The sequence below is a fragment of the Mesoplodon densirostris genome, chromosome 5, assembly GCF_025265405.1.
Source record: "Mesoplodon densirostris isolate mMesDen1 chromosome 5, mMesDen1 primary haplotype, whole genome shotgun sequence".
Taxonomy (NCBI): Eukaryota; Metazoa; Chordata; class Mammalia; order Artiodactyla; family Ziphiidae; genus Mesoplodon; species Mesoplodon densirostris.
The window spans coordinates 110,649-137,552 of NC_082665.1; the positions used below are offsets into that span (position 1 = coordinate 110,649).

Sequence of the window (26,904 nt, forward strand, 5' to 3'; positions counted from 1 at the left end):
TGGGTGAGTGAGCTGGACAGCAGGTCGGTAGAAAGTCACCAGGATGACTGTGAGTCACGTGGGGCACGGTGAGTAGCTTCCAACAAATGTGTAAAGGAACCTAATACACAGAAGAGAGAAAGTAGGGCAGAAACAACATGTACAGCGAGAATGACCCAGAATTTTCTAAGGCTGATGAACAATATCAACCCACAGATTCAAGAAGCTCCGTGACAATGTAATAAAACTGCTGAAATCAAAGACAAAGAACAAATATTAAAGCAGGAGGAGCAAAAAAAGGCACCGAGCATTGGATTCGACAGCACAGAGCTGTTCAACTGCGAACACGATTATCCTTCAAGGAAAGGGAAGACTGACCCCCAGCGGCTGCCACTGCCCCCACAGGCCCAGGAGGTGAGGCTGCTTCCTCCTCATAGGGCAGGGGCTGGGGGTTGCCTCTTCAGTTTCAGGGCACCAGGATGACCCAGCCCAGGGCCTCAGGAGTGGGGCCCTCACAGAGAGCTGCTTGGGTGGCCCAAGTGGAAGGGTCACTGCCACCCAGTGGGCTTGGAGGGAAGAGTATCAAACCAAAGAGGATTATTGTCCAGACCCAAAGACTGATGGAACTTGCCTTGCTAGGTTTTGGACATGCCTGGGACCCACCACCCTTTTATTCCTTCCAAGTTCCCCTTTCAGAGTGGGATTGTCTGTCCTGTGCCTGACCTGTCACTATGTTTCAGAAGCACAAACTCATGTGGTTCCATGGGTCACCTCTGGATGAATCCTACCTCGAGTCTCACATACATCTGGTTTCGATGAGATTTAGATGAGACTTTGGACTTCGGAGCTGGTGCTGGATTGAGTCAAGACTTTAGGGTTGTTGGGATGGAAATGAATGTATTTGCAGGTGAGGACATGAATTTGGGGGACCCGGGGGCAGAATGCTATGGTCTGTGTCCCTCCAAAATTCATATGCTGAGGCCTTTGTTTGAGCTGCTGTAACAGACTATCATAGGCTGGGTGTCTTATAAACAACAGAAACATCTATCTCAGAGTTCTGGAGGCTGAGAAGTCCAAGGTCAAACACCAGCAGATTCAGTGTCTGGTGAGGCCCCCTTCCTGGTTCAGTCTTCCTGCTGTGTCCTCACACGGAGGAAGGGGACCAGGGAGCTCTCTGGGGCCTCTTAGCTAAGGACACTAATCCCATCCTTGGGGCTCCACCCTCATGACCTCATCACCTCCCAGAGGCCCTGTCTCCTAACACCACCATATTAGGGATTCGTTTTCAACACATGAATTTTGAGAGGTCACGAACATTCAGTCTACAGCAAATTCACAGTGTACAAGCCCACTCACACAATGTTTGAAACCAGGCTAAAGTCTTCTCTGGTCATAGAAGCCAGGTATCAGCCTTGGGGGTGGTTCTGAGTGCAGGGGCACTTGGGGCCTCCAGCGTGTTGAAGGGTCTGGGCCTGAGCACTGGTTACACGTGTGCCCACTTTGTGAAACTTCATCCATCTGTATACTCATGACTTATGCAGTTTGGTGTATATGCTTCCTATTTCAATAAAAAGTTAACTAAAAATCAAAACCACACACACCAAAAAATGCAGACATGTACCTACTGGCATGAAAGTTTCTTCATAATATTAGATGAGAAAGATTACAGAGCAATGCACACAGTATGATCCATGCTTTTGCAAAATAATGTATGTGCATAGAAACAGGATATACACCAACATTCATTTATTAAAAAATATTTATTGAGCGTATACTATGTGCCGACACATAATTTATCTGGAAGACGTCTCTACAAGTGGACTACCCCATGCAGAGCCCCATCGCATGCATCGCACCTCAGGCTCCCACGAGGCTCTGTGTGACCCCACATCCCGCGAGCTGAGCGGGTGAGCCGAGGGCGGGAAGGACACGCACACATGATGCACGAACAGCCACCTTCACAGGAGCACAGGGTTGACGAGAGTGTCCTACGAGCTTAGAACTAGACCTGGCTGAGGGACACTGGGCCATCAACTACCCACAGGTGGACACCTGGAAACAGCCCAGTTCTAAGGACAGGCAGGGCAGTGACAATGGCGAGCGTGGACCCCGAGGAGCACGGGCGCGTCTGGGGAGGGCCTGCAGCCCCGCGCCCTCGGGTGAGGGTGTTACCACCCCATCCTGGTACAAGTCCGCGGCTTCCACAGGACACGCGTTCCCATCCAGGGCCGACTCCACTGAGTTGCGTCTGTCCCTCCACGACGCTGCATCCCGCACAGAGCTGCACCTGTCATCTCCAGATGGGAAAGACTTTCTCTCCAACCTGAGAAAGACAAAGAAAACAAACCAATCAGATGATAAATCATTTCAGTTTGATTAACACACAGTATTTCCTAATAATAATTTAATACTGGACAAGAGTCTGGTATTCAGGTGCAGACTTTCAACAACAATTTAAACTTTTCTAACGTAAAATCAGCATAAAGCAAAGCACAAAACAAGTACTACAAAATAAAGGGAAACCATTTGATTATTTTCTTCCCTCTCCTGCATTAACCATGAGTCTGAAGAGGAGGATTTTCCTTGGGCTCTGTGAGCCGTGAGCCCTAAGGCCCCGCCTGGCCACATGCTCACTTCAGCCCTCAAACTGCTGCCACGGCCAGAACACCACTCCACCGCACGTCCACATTGCCCATGGCAAGGCATGCGGGGTGAGCGAGGCTGCACCATGGCCCGGCCCTCGGCCCGAGCTCTGGCCACAGGGTCCGCCGGGTGGGAATAGGCATCTGCCACCGCGACCGCCACAGACCCACCAGCTGCCTGGACTGGCACCACAGCCCGTGACTCCACAGCTAAATATCTTACTTTCTGCGACCCGGGGTCTTGCCTAGAAGTGACGGACCAGCTCAGAGTGACAGACATGTGCCGTCTCCACACGGGGTTTCTCTGCAACACCACTGAGCCTGTGACCACGTCTCCCGCGAGGACAGACACGGGCTCGTCCATCATGAACAGCACCTGCTTCCAGTGGGTGGTGCTGCAAGACAGGGGCATGGTGTCACCCCTTGGGGAGCCCGTCGGGACTGCCATGCCCCCACCCTGTGATCAGATGGCTTCATGGGACCCGCGTGGACCCACAACCCGGGGGGCCTCCCGGACGCTGCACAGACTCCCTGGTGCCAAGGAGGCCGGGCCGCAGGGGCACGTGGCCAGACACAGGTCCCCAGGGGCCGCCTGTCCCCAGCCCCTCGTGGGGTCAACCCAGCCTCCACGAGCTGGCACAGCAGTGCCCACCCAAAGCCACCTTCTCTGAACTGCTGACGCCCACGGTTCTAGTTTCTGCAGTTAAAGCGAGATACATGTTGCTGAAATCGTGTCCAAAAAAAGTCGTAATTCCTGTGAAGGTTCAGTTGAGTGTGAGGAAACAAGTGCAGCATTTGGGGGAGCAGTGACGCCCCGGATTCTGTAAGTCCTGTGACTCTCACGCACAAGCGCCTGAAAGGACCCAGGTCACACCCCGCAGTGAGGTTCTGCCGCGTCTCCCCCTCGTGTCACATCCTCCCTGACGCTGGGCCGCCCCCTCAGCCTCCGTGGGGGGTGTCTCCCTCCCTGGCCCACGCCCTGCCCCCCATCCCGTCCCCATGCCACCTGTGTTTGGATGACCCCACGCAGACGCTCAGGTGGGAAACGCTGGGCACACACGGTTCGCAGGGGCCCCTGAGGCCCCTCTCCTCTGGGCCCTGGAAGGAGGCTCTGGCCAGGCAGCTCACTCTCCTGCTCGACTTCCACAAAGGACGCTGAGGACCCCTGGGCCCCAAGACCGTGAGGCGTCTGACTCGGGCGTCTGCGCCCCTCCCTGGGCCTTGCTCACTTCTGCCGACCACACGGTGCAGAGGAGCACTGGGGCCGCCGCTGAAAGGGGCCGCGAAGCCCCCGAATGAAGGTGGCGCCCCCCCAGGGGCCACTGTGCCCGGCAGCACGACGGACAAGGTGCGCTTCCCCACGCGCAGGAGCAAGCGCGCAGCCCCGAAACCTTACTGCTCAGAAGATGCGTCTCGGGAAACATCTGCCTTCCCCAGAAGTCGGAGTAAAAGCCCCTGGAACCCTGTGGGCTCTTTCTGAGTCAGATGGTGAAAAGGTGCAGTAGCGTTTGGAAACACACAGAGAAGGTGGAGCCTGACCATCCAGGGTGTCGGGGACCCGGCCCCGAGGAAGCCCGATGCTGGGGGGTCCACCTGGACTCACCGCCAGCCCTCCCGCCCACATGCCCTGGGCCAGGGCTCAACCGCGTCTGGGGAGATTTGGGCCCACTCCCCATATTACTAGATCTTGAAACTCGTGGCTCTGCCAGGCTTTCTGTGCCACCCCAGCAGAAGGAGGGGCACACTCACGGGTGCAGCGGGCCCGTGCTCAGCACCAGCTGTGGCTCGTCCTCCTCCAGGTTCTGGAACCGGACACTGAACCAGGCTGTGAATCCGTGTAGGGTGCCTGCCTTCTTGATGTCAAAGTGCAGCTCACCTTTCATCATCTGTGTTCAAGCAAATGAGTCAGAAAAGGGTGCTGGGGACCGGGGGGCAGCTCCCGCCTCCGTGGGGCTCCGTCCCAGATCCCACAGCACGGCCCCAGGCAGCCACACCGTCGGTTTCGGTAGTTATGCCACAAATCTGTAACTTGCTAGTTTAGCTGAACACATCAAAAACCATATTTCCTCCTAGGGAAAGTAAATGTTAAAACCTGCATCCTGAACTCAAAGGCTGCAGATAATCAGAAAAGGTTTTGAGCAATGTGGGTCTCATTTGCCTAATTTTCTGTCCCCAAATTCAAGTGGAATACTTCCTCTTCTCAATATTTTGTACAAATATAAAGCTCCAGACTGAGTCTCTACAATTCCCAAACTAACTAAAGCCTCAAAAGTTCAGTTTGCACGTGGTTTTGCCCATCTAAGTTCCAGAAGGGGGTTCCTCCACCTCGGAGCAGCCCTTATAATGGGGTCGTCCGGAACCCACACACGCCACCTCGTGGCCACAGAGGGTAAGTAAAAGAATTTTATCATCAATGGGAGCTAAAAAAACTTAGAAAAAAAATTTAATTCAAATTCCATGATGAAACATATAATTTATTTGAATCTGAAGATGCTGAGAATATTACACATAAATCTAAAAGTAACTGAAGACGTTAAAGAGGTTAACTATAAAGAAAATAACCTAAAAAAACAAAATCAATAGGAAAAAAAAAATAGACTGTGGGAAAATCAATAGCAACAAGTTTAACTTGTTTATTTGAATAGGAAGGAAGGGTCGCCTCTTCTCACCTCGAGGTCGGCGACCTGCACGGTTCTCATGTCCAGCTGTAATATGGTGCATGGCTCAGAGAGACAGTCTTCTGGTTTCAAAATGTGGTTATACTTGGGCTTCGAAAAAAACTCCTTAATTGCTAAAGATCTGGGGAAAAGTCAAAGTAATTTTGCTCAATATCATTTACCCACATCTCAGGCTATCACGCCTCCTCTGCGTTAGCAGGAATTCTAACTCACCGGGCGAGAGGCAGGGCGGAGGCGGCCAGCCCTCCGGGGCCCCTCAGTGTCCTACTCGCGGGGTCTCAGCACACACCCAGAGAACACGGAATCCACGGGAAATTAAATGTTAACGAATGGTGTGAGAGGAGAACAGACGTCTCCTCCAAGGGGCCAACCAGTGTCCTGGATAACGTGCGGCCTCAGCACGTAATCCCCCCACCCTCCAGTTCACTGTGCGCCTTTTCCGGACACCACAGACCCTGTTCAGAGCTTCCTCCGTCTTTCCTTGTCGCTTTCATTACTGGGCGTTAATTCAGGCAGCATGAGAAACCACACCCTCCACACCCCCTGCTCTTTTCAAACTTTCCCAGCCCTTCCCACACATTAGTCCTACATGAACCACGGAACGACTCTGTTGGAGACCCTTCCTCTCCATCCCCTTTGGGATTTGGGTTGAGAGTACATTGACTAGGGAAGATTCCATACCTTTATGTTGATACTTTTTCTTTTTTTGAGTTTTTTAACAAAAAACAAAAAGGCCCAGAGGCCCCTATCTTGCTGCCAACTCCCCAGCTGGACACCTAGCAGGTGTCCAGGCTCATTGAACAGAAGCTTCTTTCTGCCTCTGACAAAGGGGCCCTTCCCTAATTCCAGGGCTGCTGCTGGGTCTCTCCTGCCCACGTCCCACCGCACCTCAGAGGGGACGCAGCCGACACGTGTGACTATCCTTCTCAGAGGAGGCGATGTGACAACCAGGAAGGCCTTGAGAGAAGACGGTTTTATGTTAAAACCTGAAGCTCTACCACAAGCCTGACGTATGTTACACACCAAGAAATGAACTTCTGTGGAGCACTGCTTTCTTTGCCAAATGCCAGCGATGCCTTCACTAACACATTTTCTGACTCTTGTTAAAAAGTTAGGGCTCTTAGTGGGAACATTCATTTCTTTTAACGGCCCACGCATTTATAAACATGACCTTATTTTTCCCATTATATTTGGGGTCTTATAAATGGGACACTTCAGTTTCCCATCACATCTGTTGTTGGTTTAAAGACCTGTAAGGCAACGTGCAAACTTCTTAGTCACGTGAGCAAACTGAGCTCAGCGCGGTGGCAGCTCTCAGACCTGCAGCCCGCCCCCCATGCTCCCGCAGCCCGGGAGCGCCCGGTGACACTCACTTGAGGGCACTGAGGTCGAACTCGTAGGCGTTGTCCCAGAAGAGCACCTTGCTGCGGTAGTCCCTGTCGGCGCTGCAGGGCACCAGGTGCAGCGCGGCTGTGGTCGGCCAGATGACCCCGTCCTCCTTCAGCCACGCGTCCCGGGCATAGAGGATGGACTCGATCATGAACTCAAACTGCAGGGAGGGAGAGACGCACAGGAGGCACCGTGTCTGTGCAGCCCCCTCGCTGCTCAGACTCTGGGGTCTTCACGTCTGTCACCTCCAGAGGCACAGAACTGGCTGAGCTGCCCGGCCCAGGGGAGGGCTTCTCTTGCGCCCACACAGCAGTGGTCACCGAGTCCAGTCACAGCCTGGGTTTAAGCCCCATCAGCTGCATGGAGCTCGGAACTGGGCATGGCTAACGGTCAGGGAAATCAGCCTCTCGCCCACCCCACTCTCTCAGCAGTCATCTGTCCCCATGTTCCTAAAGCCCTCAAGTGTTTCAGGGTCTTAACTCTCCAACAGTATCAACCTGGTCTGGGGTATCCTCAGGATTCTCACCACCCTTTAAGTTGGCTGAAGTCACTTCTTAAAAACGTGGAACATCGGGGGCGGAGTCAAGATGGCGTACTAGGAGGAGGCAGAATTTGCGTCTCCGCACAACTAGGGCACCTACCAGGCACCAGTGGGGGACCACAGACACCTAAAGGGACAGGAGGAACCCCCAACAACTGGGTAGGACTTGGGGTGTGGGGGCAGTGAGGAGGGAGGAGAAGTGGAGGCAGGAGGGGACTGGTGCCCCTGAGGGGCGGCTGGGGGAGGGGAAGGGATCCCACACCTGAAGGGGGAAATTGGGGGACCACTGGGAGGGCAGAGGGTCCAAAGGGAGCGTGGCCAGGTCTCCTCTGCCTGCTTGGGCCCCCAGGAGCCTGTTGGGCTCCTGGGCCTGATCCTCTGCCCACCCAGGCCCCCTCCTGCCACGCAGAGCCCAAGCCCCGCCCCTACACTCGGAGACCCCCTCTGAGACCCGCTCCAATGCGCTGGGCCTAAACCCCGCCCACACACCCCCACTCAGGGCCCCACCTCCAGACTCCGAGCTCCACACTCCAGAGGCCCTCCTTTCCACGTGCTGCCTCTCCCCTTCCGCTCTAAGCAGAGGCCCCGCCCCAAGCTCAAACGTCACCCCACCCACCCACCTAGGTCCCGCCCCACTCTAAACCCTGCCCCTGCCTGTTCCGCCTTCACCTGAACTCCGCCCTCATAGCCAAGGCTTTTTTTTTTCTTTTTCTTTTTTCCTCTTTTAGATTGGGGTTCTGTTTTACCTTGTTGATTCACTGTCATTGATTCTTTTAGATTTTTGTTTTTCCTAATAAACCTTTTATTTTTCTAATTTTATTTTATTCTTTATACTTCGTTAGTGATCTCTCCTCCTGGCTTGTTGCTCCCCCCGCTTTTTTTTTCCTTTTTTCTGCTGTGGTTTTATTTTACCTTGTAGCAGTTGTTTCAATTATAGTTTTATTTTTCCTAATATATTTTTTATCTTTCTAACTTTATTTTGTTCTTCATTCTTTGATATTGTACTGCTCCTTTTTTTCTTTATTTCTTCCTTTTTTTTTTTTTTAACTGTGCCTTGAAGCTTGCAGGATCTTGGTTCCCAGGCTGGAGGTCAGGCCCAAGCTCCCGTGGTGGGAGCTCCGAGTCCAAACTGCTGGACTAACAGAGAACCTCAGACCCCAGGGAATATCAATTGGAGTGAGGCCTCCCGGAGGTCTTCATCTCAGCACCAAGACCCAGCTCTATCCAACCGCCTGTCAACTCCACTGCTGGACATCTCAGGCCAAACAACCAGTAACACAGGAATACAGCACCACCCATCAAAAATATATATATATAATGACAAAAAAACATGTTACAGACAAAGGAGCAAGGTAAAAACCTACAAGACCAAATAAATGAAGACGAAATACACAACCTACCGGAAAAAGAATTCAGAGTAATGATAGTAAAGATGGTCCAAAATCTCAGAAACAGAATGGAGAAAATACAAGAAACATTTAACAAGGATCTAGAAGAACTAAAGAGCAAACAAACAGTGATGAACAACACAATTACTGAAATTAAAAATACCCTAGAAGGAATTAATAACAGAAAAAATGAGGCAGAAGAACGGATAAGTGACCTGGAAGATAAAAGGGTGAAAATAACCTCCAGGGAGCAGAATAAAGAAAAAAAGAATGAAAAGAATTGAGGAAAGTCTCAGAGACCTCTGGCACAACATTAAACGCACCAACATTCGAATTATAGGGGTTCCAGAAGAAAAAGAGAAAAAGAGTCTGAGAAAATATTTGAAGAGATTATCGTCAAAAACTTCCCTAACATGGGAAAGGAAATAGTCAATCAAGTCCAGGAAGCACAGAGAGTACCATACAGGATAAACCCAAAGAGAAACATGCCGAGACACATACTAATCAAACTATCAAAAATTAAATACAAAGAAAAAAATATTAAAAGCAGCAAGGGAACAGCAACAAAGAACATACAAGGGAATCCCCATAAGGTTAACATGATTTTTCAGCAGAAACCCTGCAAGCCAGAAGGGAGTGGCAGGACATACTTAAACTGATGAAAGGGAAAAGCCTACAACCAAGATTACTCTACCCAGCAAGGATCTCATTCAGATTCGATGGAGAAATTAAAACCTTTACAGATAAGCAAAAGTTAAGCAAATTCAGCAAACCAGCTTTACAACAAATGCTAAAGGAACTTCTCCAGACAGGAGACATAAGAGAAGGAAAAAACCTACAAAAACAAACCCAAAACAATTAAGAAAATGGTAATAGGAACATACATATCGATAATTACCTTACATGTGAATGGATTAAATGCTCCAATCAAAAGACATAGACTGGCTGAATGGATACAAAAATAAGACCCATACATATGCTGTCTATAAGAGACCCACTTCAGACCTAGGGACACATACAGACTGAAAGTGAGGTGATGGAAAAAGATATTCCATGCAAACGGAAATCAAAAGAAAGCTGGAGTAGCAATTCTCATATCAGACAAAACAGACTTTAAAATAAATACTATTAAAAGAGACAAAGAAGGACACTACATAATGATCAAGGGATCAATCCAAGAAGAAGATATAACAATTGTAAATATATATGCACCCAACACAGGAGCACCTCAGTACATAAGGCAAATGCTAACAGCCATAAAAGGGGAAATCAACAGTAACACAATAATAGTAGGGGACTTTAAAACCCCACTTTCACCAATAGACAGACCATCCAAAATGAAAATAAATAAGGAAACACAAGCTTTAAACAACACATTAAACAAGATGGACTTAATTGGTATTTATATGATATTCCATCCAAAAAAAAAAAACAAAATACTTTCTTCTCAAGTGCTCATAGAACATTCTCCAGGATAGATCATATCCTGGGTCACATATCAAGCCTTGGTAAATTTAATAAAATTGAAATCGTATCAGGTATCTTTTCCGACCACAATGCTATGAGACTAGATATCAATTACAGGAAAATATCTGTAAAAAATACGAACACATGGAGGCTAAACAATACACTACTAAATAACCAAGAGATCACTGAAAAGATCAAAGAGGAAATCAAAAAATACCTAGAGACAAATGACAATGAAAACACAATGACCCAAAACCTATGGGATGCAGCAAAAGCAGTTCTAAGAGGGAAGTTTATAGCATTACAATCCTACCTCAAGAAACAAGAAAAATCTCAAACAACCTAACCTTACACCGAAGGCAATTAGATAAAGAAGAAGAAAAAAACCCCAAAGTTAGCAGAAGGAAAGAAATCATAAAGATTAGATCATAATAAATGAAAAAGAAATGAAGGAAATGATAGCAAAGACCAATAAAACTAAAAGCTGGTTCTTTGAAAAGATAAACAGAATTGATAAACCATTAGCCAGACTCATCAAGAAAAAAAGGGAGAAGACTCAAATCAACAGAAATAGAAATGAAAAAGGAGAAGTAACAACTGACACTGCAGAAATACAAAGGATCATGAGAGATTACTACAAGCAACTCTATGCCAATAAAATGGACAACCTGGAAGAAATGGACAAATTCTTAGAAAAGCATAACCTTCCAAGACTGAACCAGGAAGAAATAGAAAATATAAACAGACGAAACACAAGCACTGAAATTGAAACTGTGATTAAAAATCTTCCAACAAACAAAAGCCCAGGACCAGATGGTTTCACAGGCGAATTCTATCAATCATTTAGAGAAGAGCTAACACCCATCCTTCTCAAACTCTTCCAAAATATAGCAGACGGAGGAACACTCCCAAACTCATTCTACGAGGCCACCACCACCCTGATACCAAAACCAAAGAAGATGTCACAAAAAAAGAAAACTACAGCCAATATCTCTGATGAACACAGATGCAAAAATCCTCAACAAAATACTAGCAAAAAGAATCCAACAGCACATTAAAAGGATCATACACCATGATCAAGTGGGGTTTATCCCAGGAATGCAAGGATTCCTCAATATATGCAAATCAATCAATGTGATAAACCATATTAGCAAATTGAAGGATAAAAACCATATGATAATCTCAATAGATGCAGAAAAAGCTTTCGACAAAATTCAACACCCACTTATGATAAAAACTCTCCAGAAAGTAGGCATACAGGGAAACTACCTTAACATAATAAAGGCCATATATGACAAACCCATAGCCAACATCATTCTCAATGGTGAAAAACTGAAACCATTTCCTCTAAGATCAGGAACAAGACAAGGTTGCCCACTCTCACCACTATTATTCAACATAGTTTTGGAAGTTTTAACCACAGCAATCAGAGAAGAAAAAGAAATAAAAGGAATCCAAATCAGAAAAGAAGAACTGTCACTGTTTGCAGATGACAAGACACGATACATAGAGAATCCTAAAGATGCTACCAGAAAACTACTAGAGCTAATTAATGAATTTGGTAGAGTAGCAGGATACAAAATTAATGCACAGAAATCTCCTGCATTCCTATACACTAATGATGAAAAAATCTGAAAGAGAAATTAAAGAAACACTCACATTTACTATTGCAACATAAAAAATAAAATACCTAGGAATAAACCTACCTAAGGAGACAAAAGACCTGTATGCAGAAAACTATAAGACACTGATGCAAGAAATTAAAGATGACACAAACAGATGAAGAGATATACCATGTTCTTGGATTGGAAGAATCAACATTGTGAAAATGACTATACCACCCAAAGCAATCTACAGATTCAAAGCAATCCCTATCAAACTACCAATGGCAGTTTTCACAGAACTAGAACAAAAAACTTGCACAATTTGTATGGAAACACAAAAGACCCCAAATAGCCAAAACAATCTTCAGAAAGAAAAACAGAGCTGGAGGAATCAGGCTCCCGGACTCAGACTAAACTACAAAGCTACAGTAATCAAGACAGTATGGTACTGGCATAAAAACAAATATAGATCAATGGAACAGGATATAGAAAGCCCAGAGATAAACCCACACACATATGGTCACCTTATCTTTGATACAGAAGGCAAGAGTATACAATGGAGAAAAGACAGCCTCTTCAAAAGTTGTGCTGGGTAAACTGGACAGCTACATGTAAAAGGATGAAATTAGAACACTTCCTAACACCATACCCAAAAATAAACTCAAAATGGATTAAAGACCTAAATGCAAGGCTAGACAGTATAAAACTGTTAGAGGAAAACATAAGGCAGAACACTCTGTGACATAAATCAGAGCAAGATCCTTTTTGACCCACCTCCTAGAGAAATGGAAATCAAAACAAAAATAAGCAAATGGGACCTAATGAAACTTAAAAGCTTTTGCACAGCAAAGGAAACCATAAACAAGATGAAAAGACAACCCTCAGAATGGGAGAAAATATTTGCAAATGAAGCAATTGACAAAGGATTAATCTCCAAAATATACAAGCAGCTCATGCAGCTCAATATAAAAACAAACAACCCAATCCAAAAAATGGGCAGAAGACCTAAATAGACATTTCTCTAAAGATATACAGATTGCCAACAAACACATGAAAAGATGCTCAACATCACTAATCATTAGAGAAATGCAAATCAAAACTACAATGAGGTATCACCTCACACCAGTCAGAATGGCCATCATCAAAAAATCTACAAACAATAAATGCTGGAAAGGGTGTAGAGAAAAGGGAACCCTCTTGAACTGTTGGTGCGAATGTAAACTGATACAGCCACTATGGAGAACAATATGGAGGTTCCTTAAAAAACTAAAACTAGAACTACTATATGGCCCAACAATCCCACTACTGGGCATATACCCTGAGAAAACCATAATTCAAAGACTCATGTACCACAATGTTCATTGCAGCACTATTTACAATAGCCAGGACATGGAAGCAACCTAAGTATCCATCGACAGATGACTGGAGAAAGAAGATGTGGCACATGTATACAATGGAATATTACTCAGCCAGAAAAGGAAATGAAACTGAGTTATTTGTAGTGAGGTGGATGCCTAGAGTCTGTCATACAGAGTGAAGTCAGTCAGAAAGAGAAAAACAAATACCGTATGCTAACACATATATATGGAATCTAAAAAAAAAAAAAAAGGTTCTGATGAACCTAGGAGCAGGACAGGAATAAACACACAGACGTAGAGTATGGACTTGAGGACACGGGGAGGGGGAAAGGTAAGCTGGGATGAAGTGAGAGAGTGGCATGGACATCTATACACTACCAAATGTAAAATAGATAGCTAGTGGGAAGCAGCTGCATGTGGGAAGCAGCTGCATGGCACAGGGAGATCAGCTCAGTGCTTTGTGACCACCTAGAGGGGTGGGATAGGGAGGGTGGGAGGGAGACGCAAGAGGGAGGGGATGTGGGGATATACGTACACATATAGCTGATTCACTTTGTTACACAGCAGCATCCAACACACCATTCTAAAGCAATTATAGTCCAATAAAGATGTTTAAAAAAAAAGTAACTGTTCCTCGATTATATTTAACTATGTCAATTTCCTGGCCTAATTTTGAATAAAATGTTGATGTTCATTTAACAAAGGAAAAACAAACGTGGAACATCAAAGCAGGAGAGCCACAGAGGTCACGTGGCACCGAAGTCAAGAGCGGCCCAGCGCCCCTAGGTGCCCCTCGGGAGTGTTGAATTTTGAGAATTCTTTGTATATTCAGGATACACACTGGATATGTGGTTTGCAAATACCTTCTCCTAACCTTAGCATGTCTTTATTATTTTTTTTATTTTTATTTTTTGCAGTACGCGGGCCTCTCACTGTTGTGGCCTCTCCCATTGCGGAGCACAGGCTCCGGATGCGCAGGCTCAGCAGCCATGGCTCATGGGCCCAGCCGCTCCATGGCATGTGGGATCTTCCCAGACCGGGGCATGAACCCGCGTCCCCTGCACCGGCAGGCGAACTCTCAACCACTGCGCCACCAGGGAAGCCCTTAGCATGTCTTTTCATTCTCTTAACACTGTCTTTTACAGAACAGACATTTTTACTTTTGATGAAGTCCAATTTATCAACTTTTTCTTTAATAGATTATGCTTTTAGAGTCACACCTAAAAACCCTTTGACTAACCCATGAACACTTTCTCCTGTGATTTCTTCCGAGAGTTTTATAGTTTTATGTTCTAAGCAATTAGATCTGTAATCAATTTTGAGTTCATTGTTTAGTATGAGGTATGAGCCTTAAAGTTGAAGTTCTTTTTTTTGCACATGGATGGCCAACTGTTCCAATATAATTAGGTGAAAAGACTATCTTTTCTTCATTAAATTAACTTTGCCCCTCTGTTAAGAATCAGTTGACCGTATTTGTAGGAATATACTGTCTATTCTGTTCCAGCGACTTACGTGTCTATTGTTTCACCAGTTTCACAGTCTTGACTACCAGAGCTTTATACTAAGTTTTAAAGTCAGGTACTACAATTCTTCCAATTTTGTTCTTTTAAAAATTGTATCAGCTATTCTAGTTTGTTTACATTCCACATAAATTTTACAATGAACTTATCTACAAAAACTCCTGCTTAGATTTTAACTGGAATTGTATTAAATCTACAGATTAATCTGGGGAGAAGAGACATCCTTACAAGGTTGTCTTCCAGCCCATGAACAATGTGCATCTATCAGCATCACATAGTTTTCAGCATACAGATCTTATACGTTTTGTCAGATTTCATCATTTTGGAGCTATTGTAAACAGTATTGTACAGTGCTAGTATTTATATAAAAATATGACTGGTTTTTGTATGCTGACTTTGTGATCTTGTTAAACTTGCCTACTAGTCTAGGAAAGTTTTTGGAGACTCCTTGGGATTTTCTACAAAGACAATCATGCTGAGAAAGGGATGGTTTATTTCTTTGTCTTCATTCTGTGTGCCTTTCACTTCTTTGCTCCCTTTTGCACTGGTTAGGTTTCCCAGTACAATATGGAGTAGAAGTGGTGTAGTGGCCCTCCCTGCATCACTCCTGCTCTTAGGGGGAAGTTGCCATTCTGTCCTAACAAGTAAAAAGCTGAACAAACTGAAACATCAAGAACTCTTCTTAGATCCGTAAGAGAAATGAGGTCACAGAGCAAACTGCTGCCCCCAAATAGGAGAAATTGAGAGACTAATACAGATGGTCCCCTACTTATGATGGTTCAACTTTACAACGGTGCAATAGGAATTCAGTAAAGACTATGCATCGAATTTTGAATTTTGATCTTTTCCCAGCTAGCGATACACAGTGCAACACACGAGCCACACAAGCCACAGCCCTGTCAGCCATGAGATCGCTAGGGTGAACGACACTTTCAGTACGGTACTGAGTCAATTACATGAAATAGTCAACACTTTATTATCAAATGGGCTTTGGTTATGATTTTGCCCAACTGTAGGCTCATGTGAGTGCTCTGAGCACATTTAAGGCACGCGAGGCTCAGCTGTGATGTTCAGGAACTTATGTGTGTTATGTGCATTTTGAAGTTTTTTGTTTGTTTGTTTTTTGTTTTTTGACTGTGTTGGGTCTTTGTTGCTGCATGCGGGCTTTCTCTAGTTGCAGTGAGCGGGGGCTACTCTTCATTGCAGTGCCCGGGCTTCTTGTCGTTGTGGCTTCTCCTGTTGCGGAGCACAGGCTCTAGGCGTGCGGGCTTCAGTAGTTGTGGCATGTGGGCTCAGTAATTGTGGCTCGTGGGCACAGGTTCAGTCGTTGTGGCTCACAGGCTTAGCTGCTCCGCGGCATGTGGGATCTTCCTGGACCAGGGCTCAAACCTGTGTCCCCTGCATTGGCAGGCGGATTCTTAACCACTGCGCCACCAGGGAAGTCCCTGCATTTTGGACTTTGATATTTTCAACTTATGATGGGTGTCGGGACGTAGCCCCATCATAAGTCGAGGAGGATCGTACAGAGAATCACAACATGCCAGGGGAGGAAACATGAACTGTGGTTGGCAAGTTGCTGGGGCCCACTGTGGACAAGCCTGAGAGTCAAAGCTCCAGACGGGCTCAATCACAGGGGTCCCCACAGTAAACATCAGAGAAAAGTCCCCTCGTGCTTCTGACAAGTTCGAAAGGAAGCATTTGAAATACACCAGAGTATTCTGTTCTTCTTAACAGGGTCTGCACTCAGGAGAAACTAGTTAACCGAACCTAACCAGCTGGTGAACGAGAAATATCCAACTTGAGTCCCCTCCAGCCATCCTGTCCCACCTAAAAGAGGAAAAGAAACTGAGAAGCACCTGTGAAGTTCACAGTGCAGAGGCCCAGGCTCACTGAACACTGAGACCCCAGAAGGACCACAGAACACTCCCCAACCCGCATCTCACCACCACATCACTACAGGCCTGTTTGCACTGAACCTTTATCCAGTCATCAAGCCTGGCTATCAGGAGAAAACCACAAGACATACTAACAATATAAGACACACAGCGAGGCTTAGAACCAGACTCAGACACAGCAGGGATGCTGTAATTATCAGGCTGGGAATTTAACAACTATGATTCATATGCTCAGGGCTCTAATGGATAAAGCAGACAGCGTGCAGGAACAGATGGGCAATGTAAGCAGAGAAAGGAAAATTCTTGAAAAGAACCAAAAACAAATGCTCAAGATGAAAAACAATGTAACAGAAATGAAGGATGTCTTCAGTGGGCTCATTAGTAAGGACACAGCTGAGCAACAAGCCTCCAAGCTTGAGGAAATGACAACAGAAACCTCCAAAGCTGAAAAGCAGAGAAAACAGGCTAAAAAATACAACAACATATTCAAGGGCTGTAGGACAACAAAAGGTATAGTAAACACAAAACGGAAGTACCGGGAGAAGAATGAGAGGTGGGATCAGAAGAAGTAGTTGAAAAACTAATGACTGAGAATTTCCCCAAATTAATGTCAAACACCAACCCACACATCCAGGAGTGCAGAGCGCACCAAGCAAGATAAATGTGGGGAAAAAAACAGTAAAACTAGTCATGTCACGTTCAAACTACAGACACTCAAAAGATAAAGAAAAAGTCCTGAAAGAAGCTGGGGGGAATAAACACCTACCTACTGGGGAACAAAGATAAGATTTCATCTGAATTCTCAGAAACCATGCAAGCAAGAAGAGAGATTTAAAGTGTTGAGAGAAAAAACCCCACCAACCTAGAATTCTGAACCCTGTGAAATTATCCTTCAGAAGTGAAGGAGAAATAAAGACTTTCTCAGACAAACAAAATAGAGGGAACTTGTTGCCAGTAGACCTGCTTTGCAAGAAATGTTAAAAGAAGTTCTTTAGAAAGAAGGAAAATGATGTACAGGCAGATCTCATTTTATTGTGCTTCACAGATACTGTACTTTTTACAAATTGAAGGCTTGTGGCAACCTTGCATCGAGCAACCCTATCGGCGCCATTTTCCAACAGCCTTTGCTCACTTTGTGTCTATGTGTCACATTTTGGTAATTCTTGCAACATTTCAAACTTTTTCATTATTATTGTATTTGTTATGGTAATCTGTGATCAACATCTTTTTTTTTTTTTTTTTTTTGGCGTTACGCGGGCCTCTCACTGCTGTGGCCCCTCCCGCCGTGGAGCACAGGCTCTGGACGCACAGGCCCAGCGGCCATGGCTCACGGGTCCAGCCGCTCTGCGGCATGTGGGATCCCCCCGGACCGGGGCATGAACCCGCGTCCCCTGCATCGGCAGGCGGACTCCCAACCACTGCACCACCAGGGAAACCCCTGATCAACATCTTTGATGTTACTATTGCAAAAAGATTAGAACTCACTGAAGGCTCAGATGATGGTTAGCATTTTTTAGCAATAAAGTATATTTTAATTAAGGTATGTACATTGCTGTTTTAGACATAATGCTACCGCACACCTAACAGACTACAGCATAGTGTAAACGTAACTTTTATATGCACTGGGAAACCAAAAAATTTGTGCAACTTGCTTTATTGCGGTGGTCTGGAACTGAACCTACAATATCTCTGAGGTTTGCCTGTAGATCAGAAACACGGATCTGCATAAAGAAAGAAAATCACTGAAATAAGAAATAAAATCACAAGAAATAAATGAAGATAAAACTAAAACTTTTATTTTTCCTATTCTTAATCAATCTAACAAGTTGTCCAAAATAATAGCAACACAGTATTTAACCATTATGCTTATGTACGTATGTATATCTATACTTATATATAATAAAATGAATGAAAATGATGATACAAGGGACAGGAGGGAGAAATCAGGATTACTCTGTTATCATAAAGTGCTCACACTAACCATGAAGCCTAAGAGTGTTAGATGAAAACAGACTCGGAACAGCTGTAAATACACATTGAAAACTGTAGGGAAACTAATTAAAAAAGCAAAAAAAAGCAAGTATAACTGCTATGCTAAGAAAGGAGAGAAAATGGAGTCATATAACATGCTCAATTAAGACCTCAAAAGACAGAGCACCTAAATATTATGGAAAATATTAAGAGAGTTGAAGAGAGAAATAGACAGCAATCCAATAACTGTAGGGGACTTCAATAGCCAATTTTCAACAATGGATAAATCACCCAGGCAGAAAATCATAAGGCGACACGACTTAAACTACACATTAGACCAGATGGATTAACAGACCTGTACAACATTCCAGGCAACAGCAGCAGAGTATATACATTTTCTCAAGAACTCAAGGAACATTCTCCAGGATAGGTCCTATGTTAAACCACAAAACAAGTCTTAATAAATTTAAGACTGAAATCATATCAAACATCTTTTCTCATAGCAATGGTATGAAACTAGAAATCAATTACAAAAAGAAAACTGGAAAATTCACAAATATGTGGAGATTAAACAACATGCTCCCAAACAACCAATGGGTCAAAGAAGAATTCAAGAGAAATCAAAAAATATCTTGAGACACACAAAAATGGAAAAACAACACACCAAAACTTATGGGATGCAGCAAAAGCAGTTCTAAGAGGGAAGTTTACAGTAATAATGCCTACATTAAGAAAAAACGAATATCTCAAATAAGCAAATCTAACTTTGCACCTCAAGGAACTAGAAAAAGAAGAACAAATTAGCCCAAAGTTAGTAGAAGGAAGGAAATAAATGAGATAAGAGACTAACAAGACAACAGAAAAGATCAACGAGTTTCCTTTTTTAAAAGATAAACAAAATAGACAAATCTTTAGCTAGACTTACCAAGAAGAGGACTGAAATATATAAAATTGTAAATGAAAGAGGAGCTATTATAACTGATATCACACAAAGGATCATAAGAGACAGTATGAATAATTATATGCCAACAAATTGGATAACCTAGAAGAAATTGATAAATTCCTAGAAACATAGAGCCACCATGAAGATACAAGAAATCTGAACAGACCAATTACTAGTAGGAGATTGAATCAGTAATCAAAAACCTCCCAACAAACAAAAGTCCAGGACCAAACTTCACTGACAAATTCCACCAAAAATTTAAAGAATTCATACCAAACCTTCCCAAATTCTTCCAAAAACAGAAGAGGAGGGAACTCTTCCAAACTCATTTCTCATTCTACAAGAGGCCAGCATTACCCTGATACCTAAGCCAGACAAGAACACTACAAGAAAAGAAAATCACAGGCCAATATCCCTAATGAACATAGTTGGAAAATCCTCAATACAATATTAGCAAACCAATTCAACAATACATTAAGGGGCAAAGGTCAGGGGGGTATGAATTGGGAGGTTGGGATTGGCATATGCACGCTACTAAATGTAAAACAGACAATCAACAAGGACTACTGTACAGCACAGGGAACTCTACTCAATACTCTGTAATAACGTACATGGGAAAGAATCTGAAAAAGAATAGATATATGAATATGTATAACTAAGTCACTTTGCTGTACACCTGAAACTAACACAACATTGTGAATCAACTATACTCTAATATAAAATTAAAAAAATTTTTAAATACATTAAAAGGATCACACACCATAATCAAGTGGGACTTACTCCTGGGATGCAAGGATGGTTCAACTTAGCAAATCCATGAATGTAATATGCCACATTAACAAAATGAAGGATAAAAATCATATGATCATCTCAATATATGCAGAAAAAGCATTTGATAAAATTCAACTACCTTCCATTATAAAACCTCTCAAAAAACTGGGTATAGGTGGGACATACCACAACATAATAAATGCCATATATGACAAGCCCACATCTAACATCATACTCAATGGTGTAAAGCTAAAAGCTTTTCCTCTAAGATCAGGAACAAGACAAAGATGCCCCTCTTACCACTTTTATTCAACACAGTCCTAAAAGTCCCAGCACAGTTATTTGGAAAGAAAAAGAAAGAAAAGGCATCAAAATTGGACAGGAAGAAGGAAAAATGTCTCCATTTGAAGATGACATGACACTATATATAGAAAACCCTAAAGACTCCACCAAAAAACTGTTAGAACTAATAAACAAAGTTAGTAAAGTTGCAGAATACAAAATCAACAAAAATCAGTTGCATTTCTATACACCAACAATGAACTATCAGAAAGAGAAATTAAGAAAACAATCCCATTTATAATTATATCAAAAAAAAACAAACCTAGGAATAAATTTAACCAAGGAGATGAAAGATCTGTACATTGAAAACCAGAAGATACTAATGAAAGAAATTGAAGAAGACACAAACAAATGGAAAGATATCCTGTGTTCATGGATAGGAAGAATCAGTATTGTTTAAATGTCCATACTACCCAAAGAAAGCTACAGATACAATGCAATCACTATCACAATTTCAATGGCATTTTTCACAGAAATAGAAAAAACAACCCTAAAATTTGTATGGAACCACAAAAGACCCCAAATAACCACAGCAATCTTGATAAAGAAGAACAAAGCTAGAGGCATCACACTTCCTGATTTCAAACTAGAGTAATCAAAACTGTATGGAATTGGCATAAAAACAGACGCAGTCTGGAGCCTGTGCTCCGCAACAGGGGAGGCCACGGCAGTGAGAGGCCGGCGTACCGCAAAAAAACAAAAACAAAAACAAAAACAGACGCATAGATCAATGGAACAGAATGGAGAGCCCAATTAACCCATACGTATGAGGTCAACTAATTTTCAACAAATAAGCCAAGAATACACAATGGGGAAATGATAATCTCTTCAAAACAGTGCTGGGAAAACTCGATAGCCACTTGCATAAGAATGAAAGCTCCTTGAGACACTGGTCTTGCCAATAATTTTATGGATTAGACACCAAAAGCAAAAATAAGTAAGAAGGACTACATTGAACTAAAAAGCTTCTGCACAGCAAAGGAAACCATCAACAAAATGAAAAGATATACTATAGAATTGGATAAAATGTCTGTAAACCACCTATCTAATAAGGGATTAATATGCAAAATATACAAAGAACTCATACAACTCAATAGCAAAAATAATAACAAAAACAACCCAATTTAAACTGGGAAAAGACCCTGAATAGATATTTTTCCAAAGAAGACATATAAATGGCCAATAAATACATGAAAAAGTGCTCAATATCACTTATCATCAGGGAAATGCAAATCAAAACCACAATGAGGTATCACCTCACACCTGTTAGGATATGTATTATCAAAAAGATAAGCAGTGGGCTTCCCTGGTGGCACAGTGATTGAGAGTTCGCCTGCCGATGCAGGGGACACGGGTTCGTGCCCCGGTCTGGGAGGATCCCACATGCCGTGGAGTGGCTGGGCCCGTGAGCAATGGCCGCTGGGCCTGCACGTCCAGAGCCTGTGCTCCGCAATGGGAGAGGCCACAGCAGTGAGAGGCCGGCATACCGCAAAAAAAAAAAAAAAAAGATAAGCAGTAACAAGAGCTGGCAAGAATGTGGAGAAAAGGGAAACTTTGTACACAGTTAGTGGGAATGTTAACTGGTACAGACACTGTGGAGCTCCTCAAAAAATTAAAGATAGAACTACCATATGATCCAGCAATTCCACATCTGGGTTTATATCCAAAGGAAATGAAACAATTGTCTCAAAGAGATACCTATACTCCCATGTTCACTGCAGCATTATCACAATAACCAAGATATGGAAAGAACCTATCCATTGACAGAGGGATGGATAAGGAAAATGTGATTATATATATTCACACACACAATGGCGTATTATTCAGCCATGAAAAAGAAAGAAATCTTGCCATTTGCAACAACATGGATGAACCTAGAAGGCATTCTGCTAAGTGAAAGAAGCTGGACAAATACTTCATGGTATCACTCATCTGTGGAATCTAAAAAAAATCTGAACTCAGAGAAACAGTAGGAAAGTGGTTGCCAGGGGCTGTGGGGGTGAAGGAAATAGGGAGAGGCTGGTAATTGGGCACAAGCTTTCAGTAACAAGGTGAACAAGGTCTGAGGATCTGCTGTATACCATAGTGACCACAGTTGATAACACTGTGCTGTGTAACTGAAATTTGCTAAGAGAGTAGAACTTAAGTATTCTCACTTTAAAAATAAAGGTAAATATGTGAGGTGACAGATGTATTAATTAGCTCAATGGGGGCAATTCATTGACAATGTATACAGATATCAAATCATCATTCTGTACACTTAAATACCTTACAATTTTGTCAGTTATACCTCAATAAAAGTGAAAATAGATAAAAGAAGTGAGCTTCAGGGGAGAGGAATTTAAAAACTGAGAATTTTTAAAACTTGGAAATGGGCTATTAAGTGAATATCCCATCAATTTATGAAAACATATATTTTTTTAATTGGGGTACAGTTGCTTCACCATGTTGTGATGGTTTCTGCAAAGTGAATCAGCCATATGTACACACATATCCCCTCCTTTCGGGATTTCTTTCCCATTTAGCTCACCACAGAGCACCGAGCAGAGTTCCCTGTGCTATACAGCGGGTTCTCATTAGTTATCTATTTTATACATAGTAGTATATATATGTCAGTCCCAATCTCCCAATTCATCCCACCACCCCCTTCTCCCCTTGGTCTCCATATGTTTGTTCTCTATGTCTGTGTCTCTATTTCTGCTTTGCAAATAAGTTCATCTGTACCATTTTTCTAGATTCCACATATATGCATTAATATACGATGTTTATTTTTCTCTTTCTGACTTACTTCACTCTGTATGACAGTCTCTAGGTCCATCCATGTATCTACAAATGACCCAATTTGGTTCCTTTCTATGGCTGAGTAATATTCCATTCTATATATGTACCATATCTTCTTTATCCATTCATCTGTCAGTGGACATGTAGGTCACTTCCATGTCCTGGCTATTGTAAATAGTGCTGCAGTGAACAGGGAACACTCTTGCGCTGTTAGTGGGAATGTAAATTGATACAGCCACTATGGAGAACAGTATGGAGGTTCCTTAAAAAACTAAACATAGAACTACCATACAACCCAGCTATCCCACTGGACATATACCCTGTGATAATATGTATCTTAAGTTTACTTTTATCAAAGCATGTTCATGTCAGGCTCTAAACCAACATATGTGTGAGCACTGAATTAATTCATGCTGATTAAACTCCCTACCTTTAGCTGCTTAAAACACACACACACACACACACACACACACACACACACACACAGGGAAACAAAAAAGCAGAAAAAGAGAAGAAGAAAACAACAAAGAACATGGGCAACAAATAGAAAGTGGTAATAAATACTGTGGGTGTCGATCCAACTAGATCAATAATCACTTTGAATGCCAATGGTCTAAATACACCAGTTAAAAGAGAGATTGTCACAGTGGATCAAACAACAAGAAACAATTATACGTGGTCTATAAGAACCCACTTTAAATATACAGTTATAGATTAAAAGTAAATGGATGGGGGACGTGGTCCAGTGGTTAGGACTCTGCGCTTCCACTGCAGGGGGCACGGGTTCCATCCCTGGTTAGGGAACTAAAACCTCACATACCCTGCGGTGCAGCTCAAAAGAAACAAACAAAAAAGTAAATGGATCGAGAAAGATTTACCATGTAAACACTAATCAAAAGAAAGCAGAAGTAGCTATGTTAATTTCAGACAGAACAGACTTCAAAGTAAGGAAAGTGATCAGGGATAGTGAGGGGCATTACACAATGATAAAGGGACAGCTCTCCAAGAAGACGTAGCAATCCTTAATGTGTACGCACCTAACAACAGAGCATCAAACTGCATGAGCAGAAAAGTGATAGAACTGCAAAGACTAATAGATCAACCCACTGTCATAGTTGGAGACTTTGACAACCCTTTCCCAGAAATGGTCAGAGGCAGCAGGCGGAGAACCAGTAAGGACATAGTTGAACTGACCACCACCATCAATCATCAGGGTATAATTGACATTTATAGACTACTTCATCCAACAACAGCAGGATACACAGTCTTTTCAAGCTCACACGGAACATTCGCCAAGGCAGACCACATTCCGGGACAAAAACAAACCTTAACAAATTTAAAAGAATAGAGATAATACAGTGGTCTCTCAGACCACAGTGGAAGTAAACTAGAAATCAGTAACAGAAAGATAACTGTAAAATTCAAAATACTTGGAGATTAAACACACTTCTAAATAACAATGGGTCAGAAAAGAAATCATAACAGAAATTGTTCAAGTATTTTGAATTTTGTCAAATTTCTGTGCATTAATTGGTAGTCATGTGATTTTTCTTCTTTAGATTATTAATACGGTCAATTACATTGAATGACTTTAATATACTGAACCAGCCTTGAATTCTGAAGATAATCTCTCCTCTGTTGCAGTGTGGTGTTCATCTTATGTATTGCTCAATTCAATTTCCTATGATTTTCAAGGATTTTTACATCAATGTTCCTGAGTGTTACTGGTCTGTAGTTTTCATTTTTTGTACTAACTTTGGTTTTGGTATTAGTGTAATGCTGGTCTCATAAAATTAATCAAATATTTTATAGTTTCTCTATGTGCTTTGTTCTTAGAAAGAGCTTCCCATCAGATACATTTTTAGTGATTGTTTCATGTTTCTTTCCTTAAAAAAAAAAAAAAAAAAGCTTAACTCTATAACCCATCTGGAATTTATCTCAGCATATGGTGTAAGGAAGAATCTAACCATTTTCTCCAAAATAACTGCTTCGGCCCCATGTTTGAATGATTATATAGCTGTACCCCACTGAATAGAAACCTCTTATTATTATAAACTAAACACACGTATATTTGGGTTTGTTTCCCAACTTTCCTCATGTCAGCAGCAGAGTAGGGAGATTGGGGACCTGAGGTCTGAGAACAGGCAGTGGACAGGAGGGGAGATGCCAGGGAGGCAAAAAGCACAGAAGAAGAGGGGCAGCCACAGGGCACGGAGGGTTCTGTGCGGGACACGGTATGGCCCAGCTGATGGGTCTGTGATACTGCCGGACTCACAGCCCCGTCTCCACGTCTGCTACTTGGCCCACAACGGCCACACGGCCCCTCCCGGTCTGCACAGAACCACAAGGCCCTCCAGTTCCACGTGGTCAGGCACTTCGCCCTGAGCCACTCGGTACCCCAGGCTGTCCTCACTGTCCTGTCGCCACAGTCCTCACTACCCCTCTGACCACATGTTCTGCAGTGGACAGGCGGGCACCAGAGGGACGCGGGTTTTCTCCACCCCTTCGTTGCACGTGCTCTGCTGCCCCCCGTGACCACGCCCCCTCCCGGCCCGGCCACGCCCCCTCCACGGACCCTGCACCTCCGGGTGAACAGGCCTCCCCAAGCCCGCTGGCCCACCCCTCTGTCCCCCTCCAGCCCTCTCCTCAGCCGCCCCCTCGGCCGGCGCATTCCCAGCGGCCTCTGCTGTGTCCCCAAGCCCCCGCCCCCGCACGCCCCAGGGGTCCCTGCACCGTCCCCCCTCTGCTCCGCAGGCCTCACCATGCCCTGCAGTCCTGGGGCCTCCGCATCATGACCCCTACCCCACTCCTTCCAAGTCCTGGACGCCGCTGGCTGGCTACCTGACACACACACATCCGGGGAGGCAGACAGCCCAAGTCCAGCCTCCCCCGCTGGACACATGGAGTCCCGCCCCCGGCCCACACCACTGGGCTTCGGGCACATAGGGACAAGGACACCGAATCCCAGGTTTCTGCGCCCCGCCCCCTCTCCACCCCCCGCACCCCTCCCCTCCTCCCTCCTCCCCCTCCCCTCCCCCCACCCCTCCTCTCTGTCTCCACATAACCCCTCCCAGGGGCAGAGCAGGACCCCAGGAAGCCAGGCTTCCCCGACCCGCACTGCGCCAAAGGACACATCACCACAGCCGGGCTCTCGGTGTCCCCACCACCCCAAGGTGCTCAGTAACATTTACGGAAAGAACGCTAGCGTGCTGGGGGCAAAGGCCAACGCCCGCCTCATGGATTAAAGGGGTAGCAAGTCCCTTTTTCCCGTGCAGCATCTTGTGAATCCACAGCTGTTATTAACAACAAAATTATATCATGGATGCTGAGTCTATTTACACTCTACCTCCAGACAACACAATTTCAACAAGGCTAAAGGCCCAATGTCACTTACTATCACTTTCCTCAACCTTTGCGACCTGTAAGAAGCTAGGCCAGCACTCTTATTATTCACATAAGTTACTCACTCACTATTTAAATGGATTTCTTGCTGGAAACCCTGGTGGCGCTCCCCTCCCCTTCCCCCAGCTGTCATTTTTCTGGGTTTTGACAGAGACTAAACTTCAGACTGCTGAGCCAGAAAGGGGGCTGGGCTGAGGGTCTGAGGAGACCCGCAGGCCCGGCTTCCACCCACC

The 26,904-nt window shown here is 44.2% G+C and overlaps 1 protein-coding gene across 3 annotated transcripts in view; it reads right to left on the bottom strand.

Annotated features, from left to right (window-relative positions):
• Window positions 1-1,720: 1,720 nt before the first annotated feature.
• PRMT2 (protein arginine methyltransferase 2) overlaps window positions 1,721-26,904 on the bottom strand; it is a 39,565-nt gene continuing 14,381 nt past the window's right edge. The window contains exons 7-11 of one of the 3 annotated variants that reach the window (XM_060100283.1): window positions 6,673-6,848; window positions 5,291-5,420; window positions 4,371-4,507; window positions 2,845-3,016; window positions 2,186-2,302 (exon numbers count right to left, since the gene is read on the bottom strand). In XM_060100283.1, coding sequence (XP_059956266.1) covers window positions 2,270-2,302; window positions 2,845-3,016; window positions 4,371-4,507; window positions 5,291-5,420; window positions 6,673-6,848 — 648 coding nt within the window. In that variant the 3' untranslated portion in view covers window positions 2,186-2,269. Of the gene's footprint in view, window positions 2,303-2,844; window positions 3,017-4,370; window positions 4,508-5,290; window positions 5,421-6,672; window positions 6,849-26,904 lie in introns of those variants that run through there. The other 2 variants (XM_060100282.1, XM_060100284.1) reach the window with 2 other exon arrangements.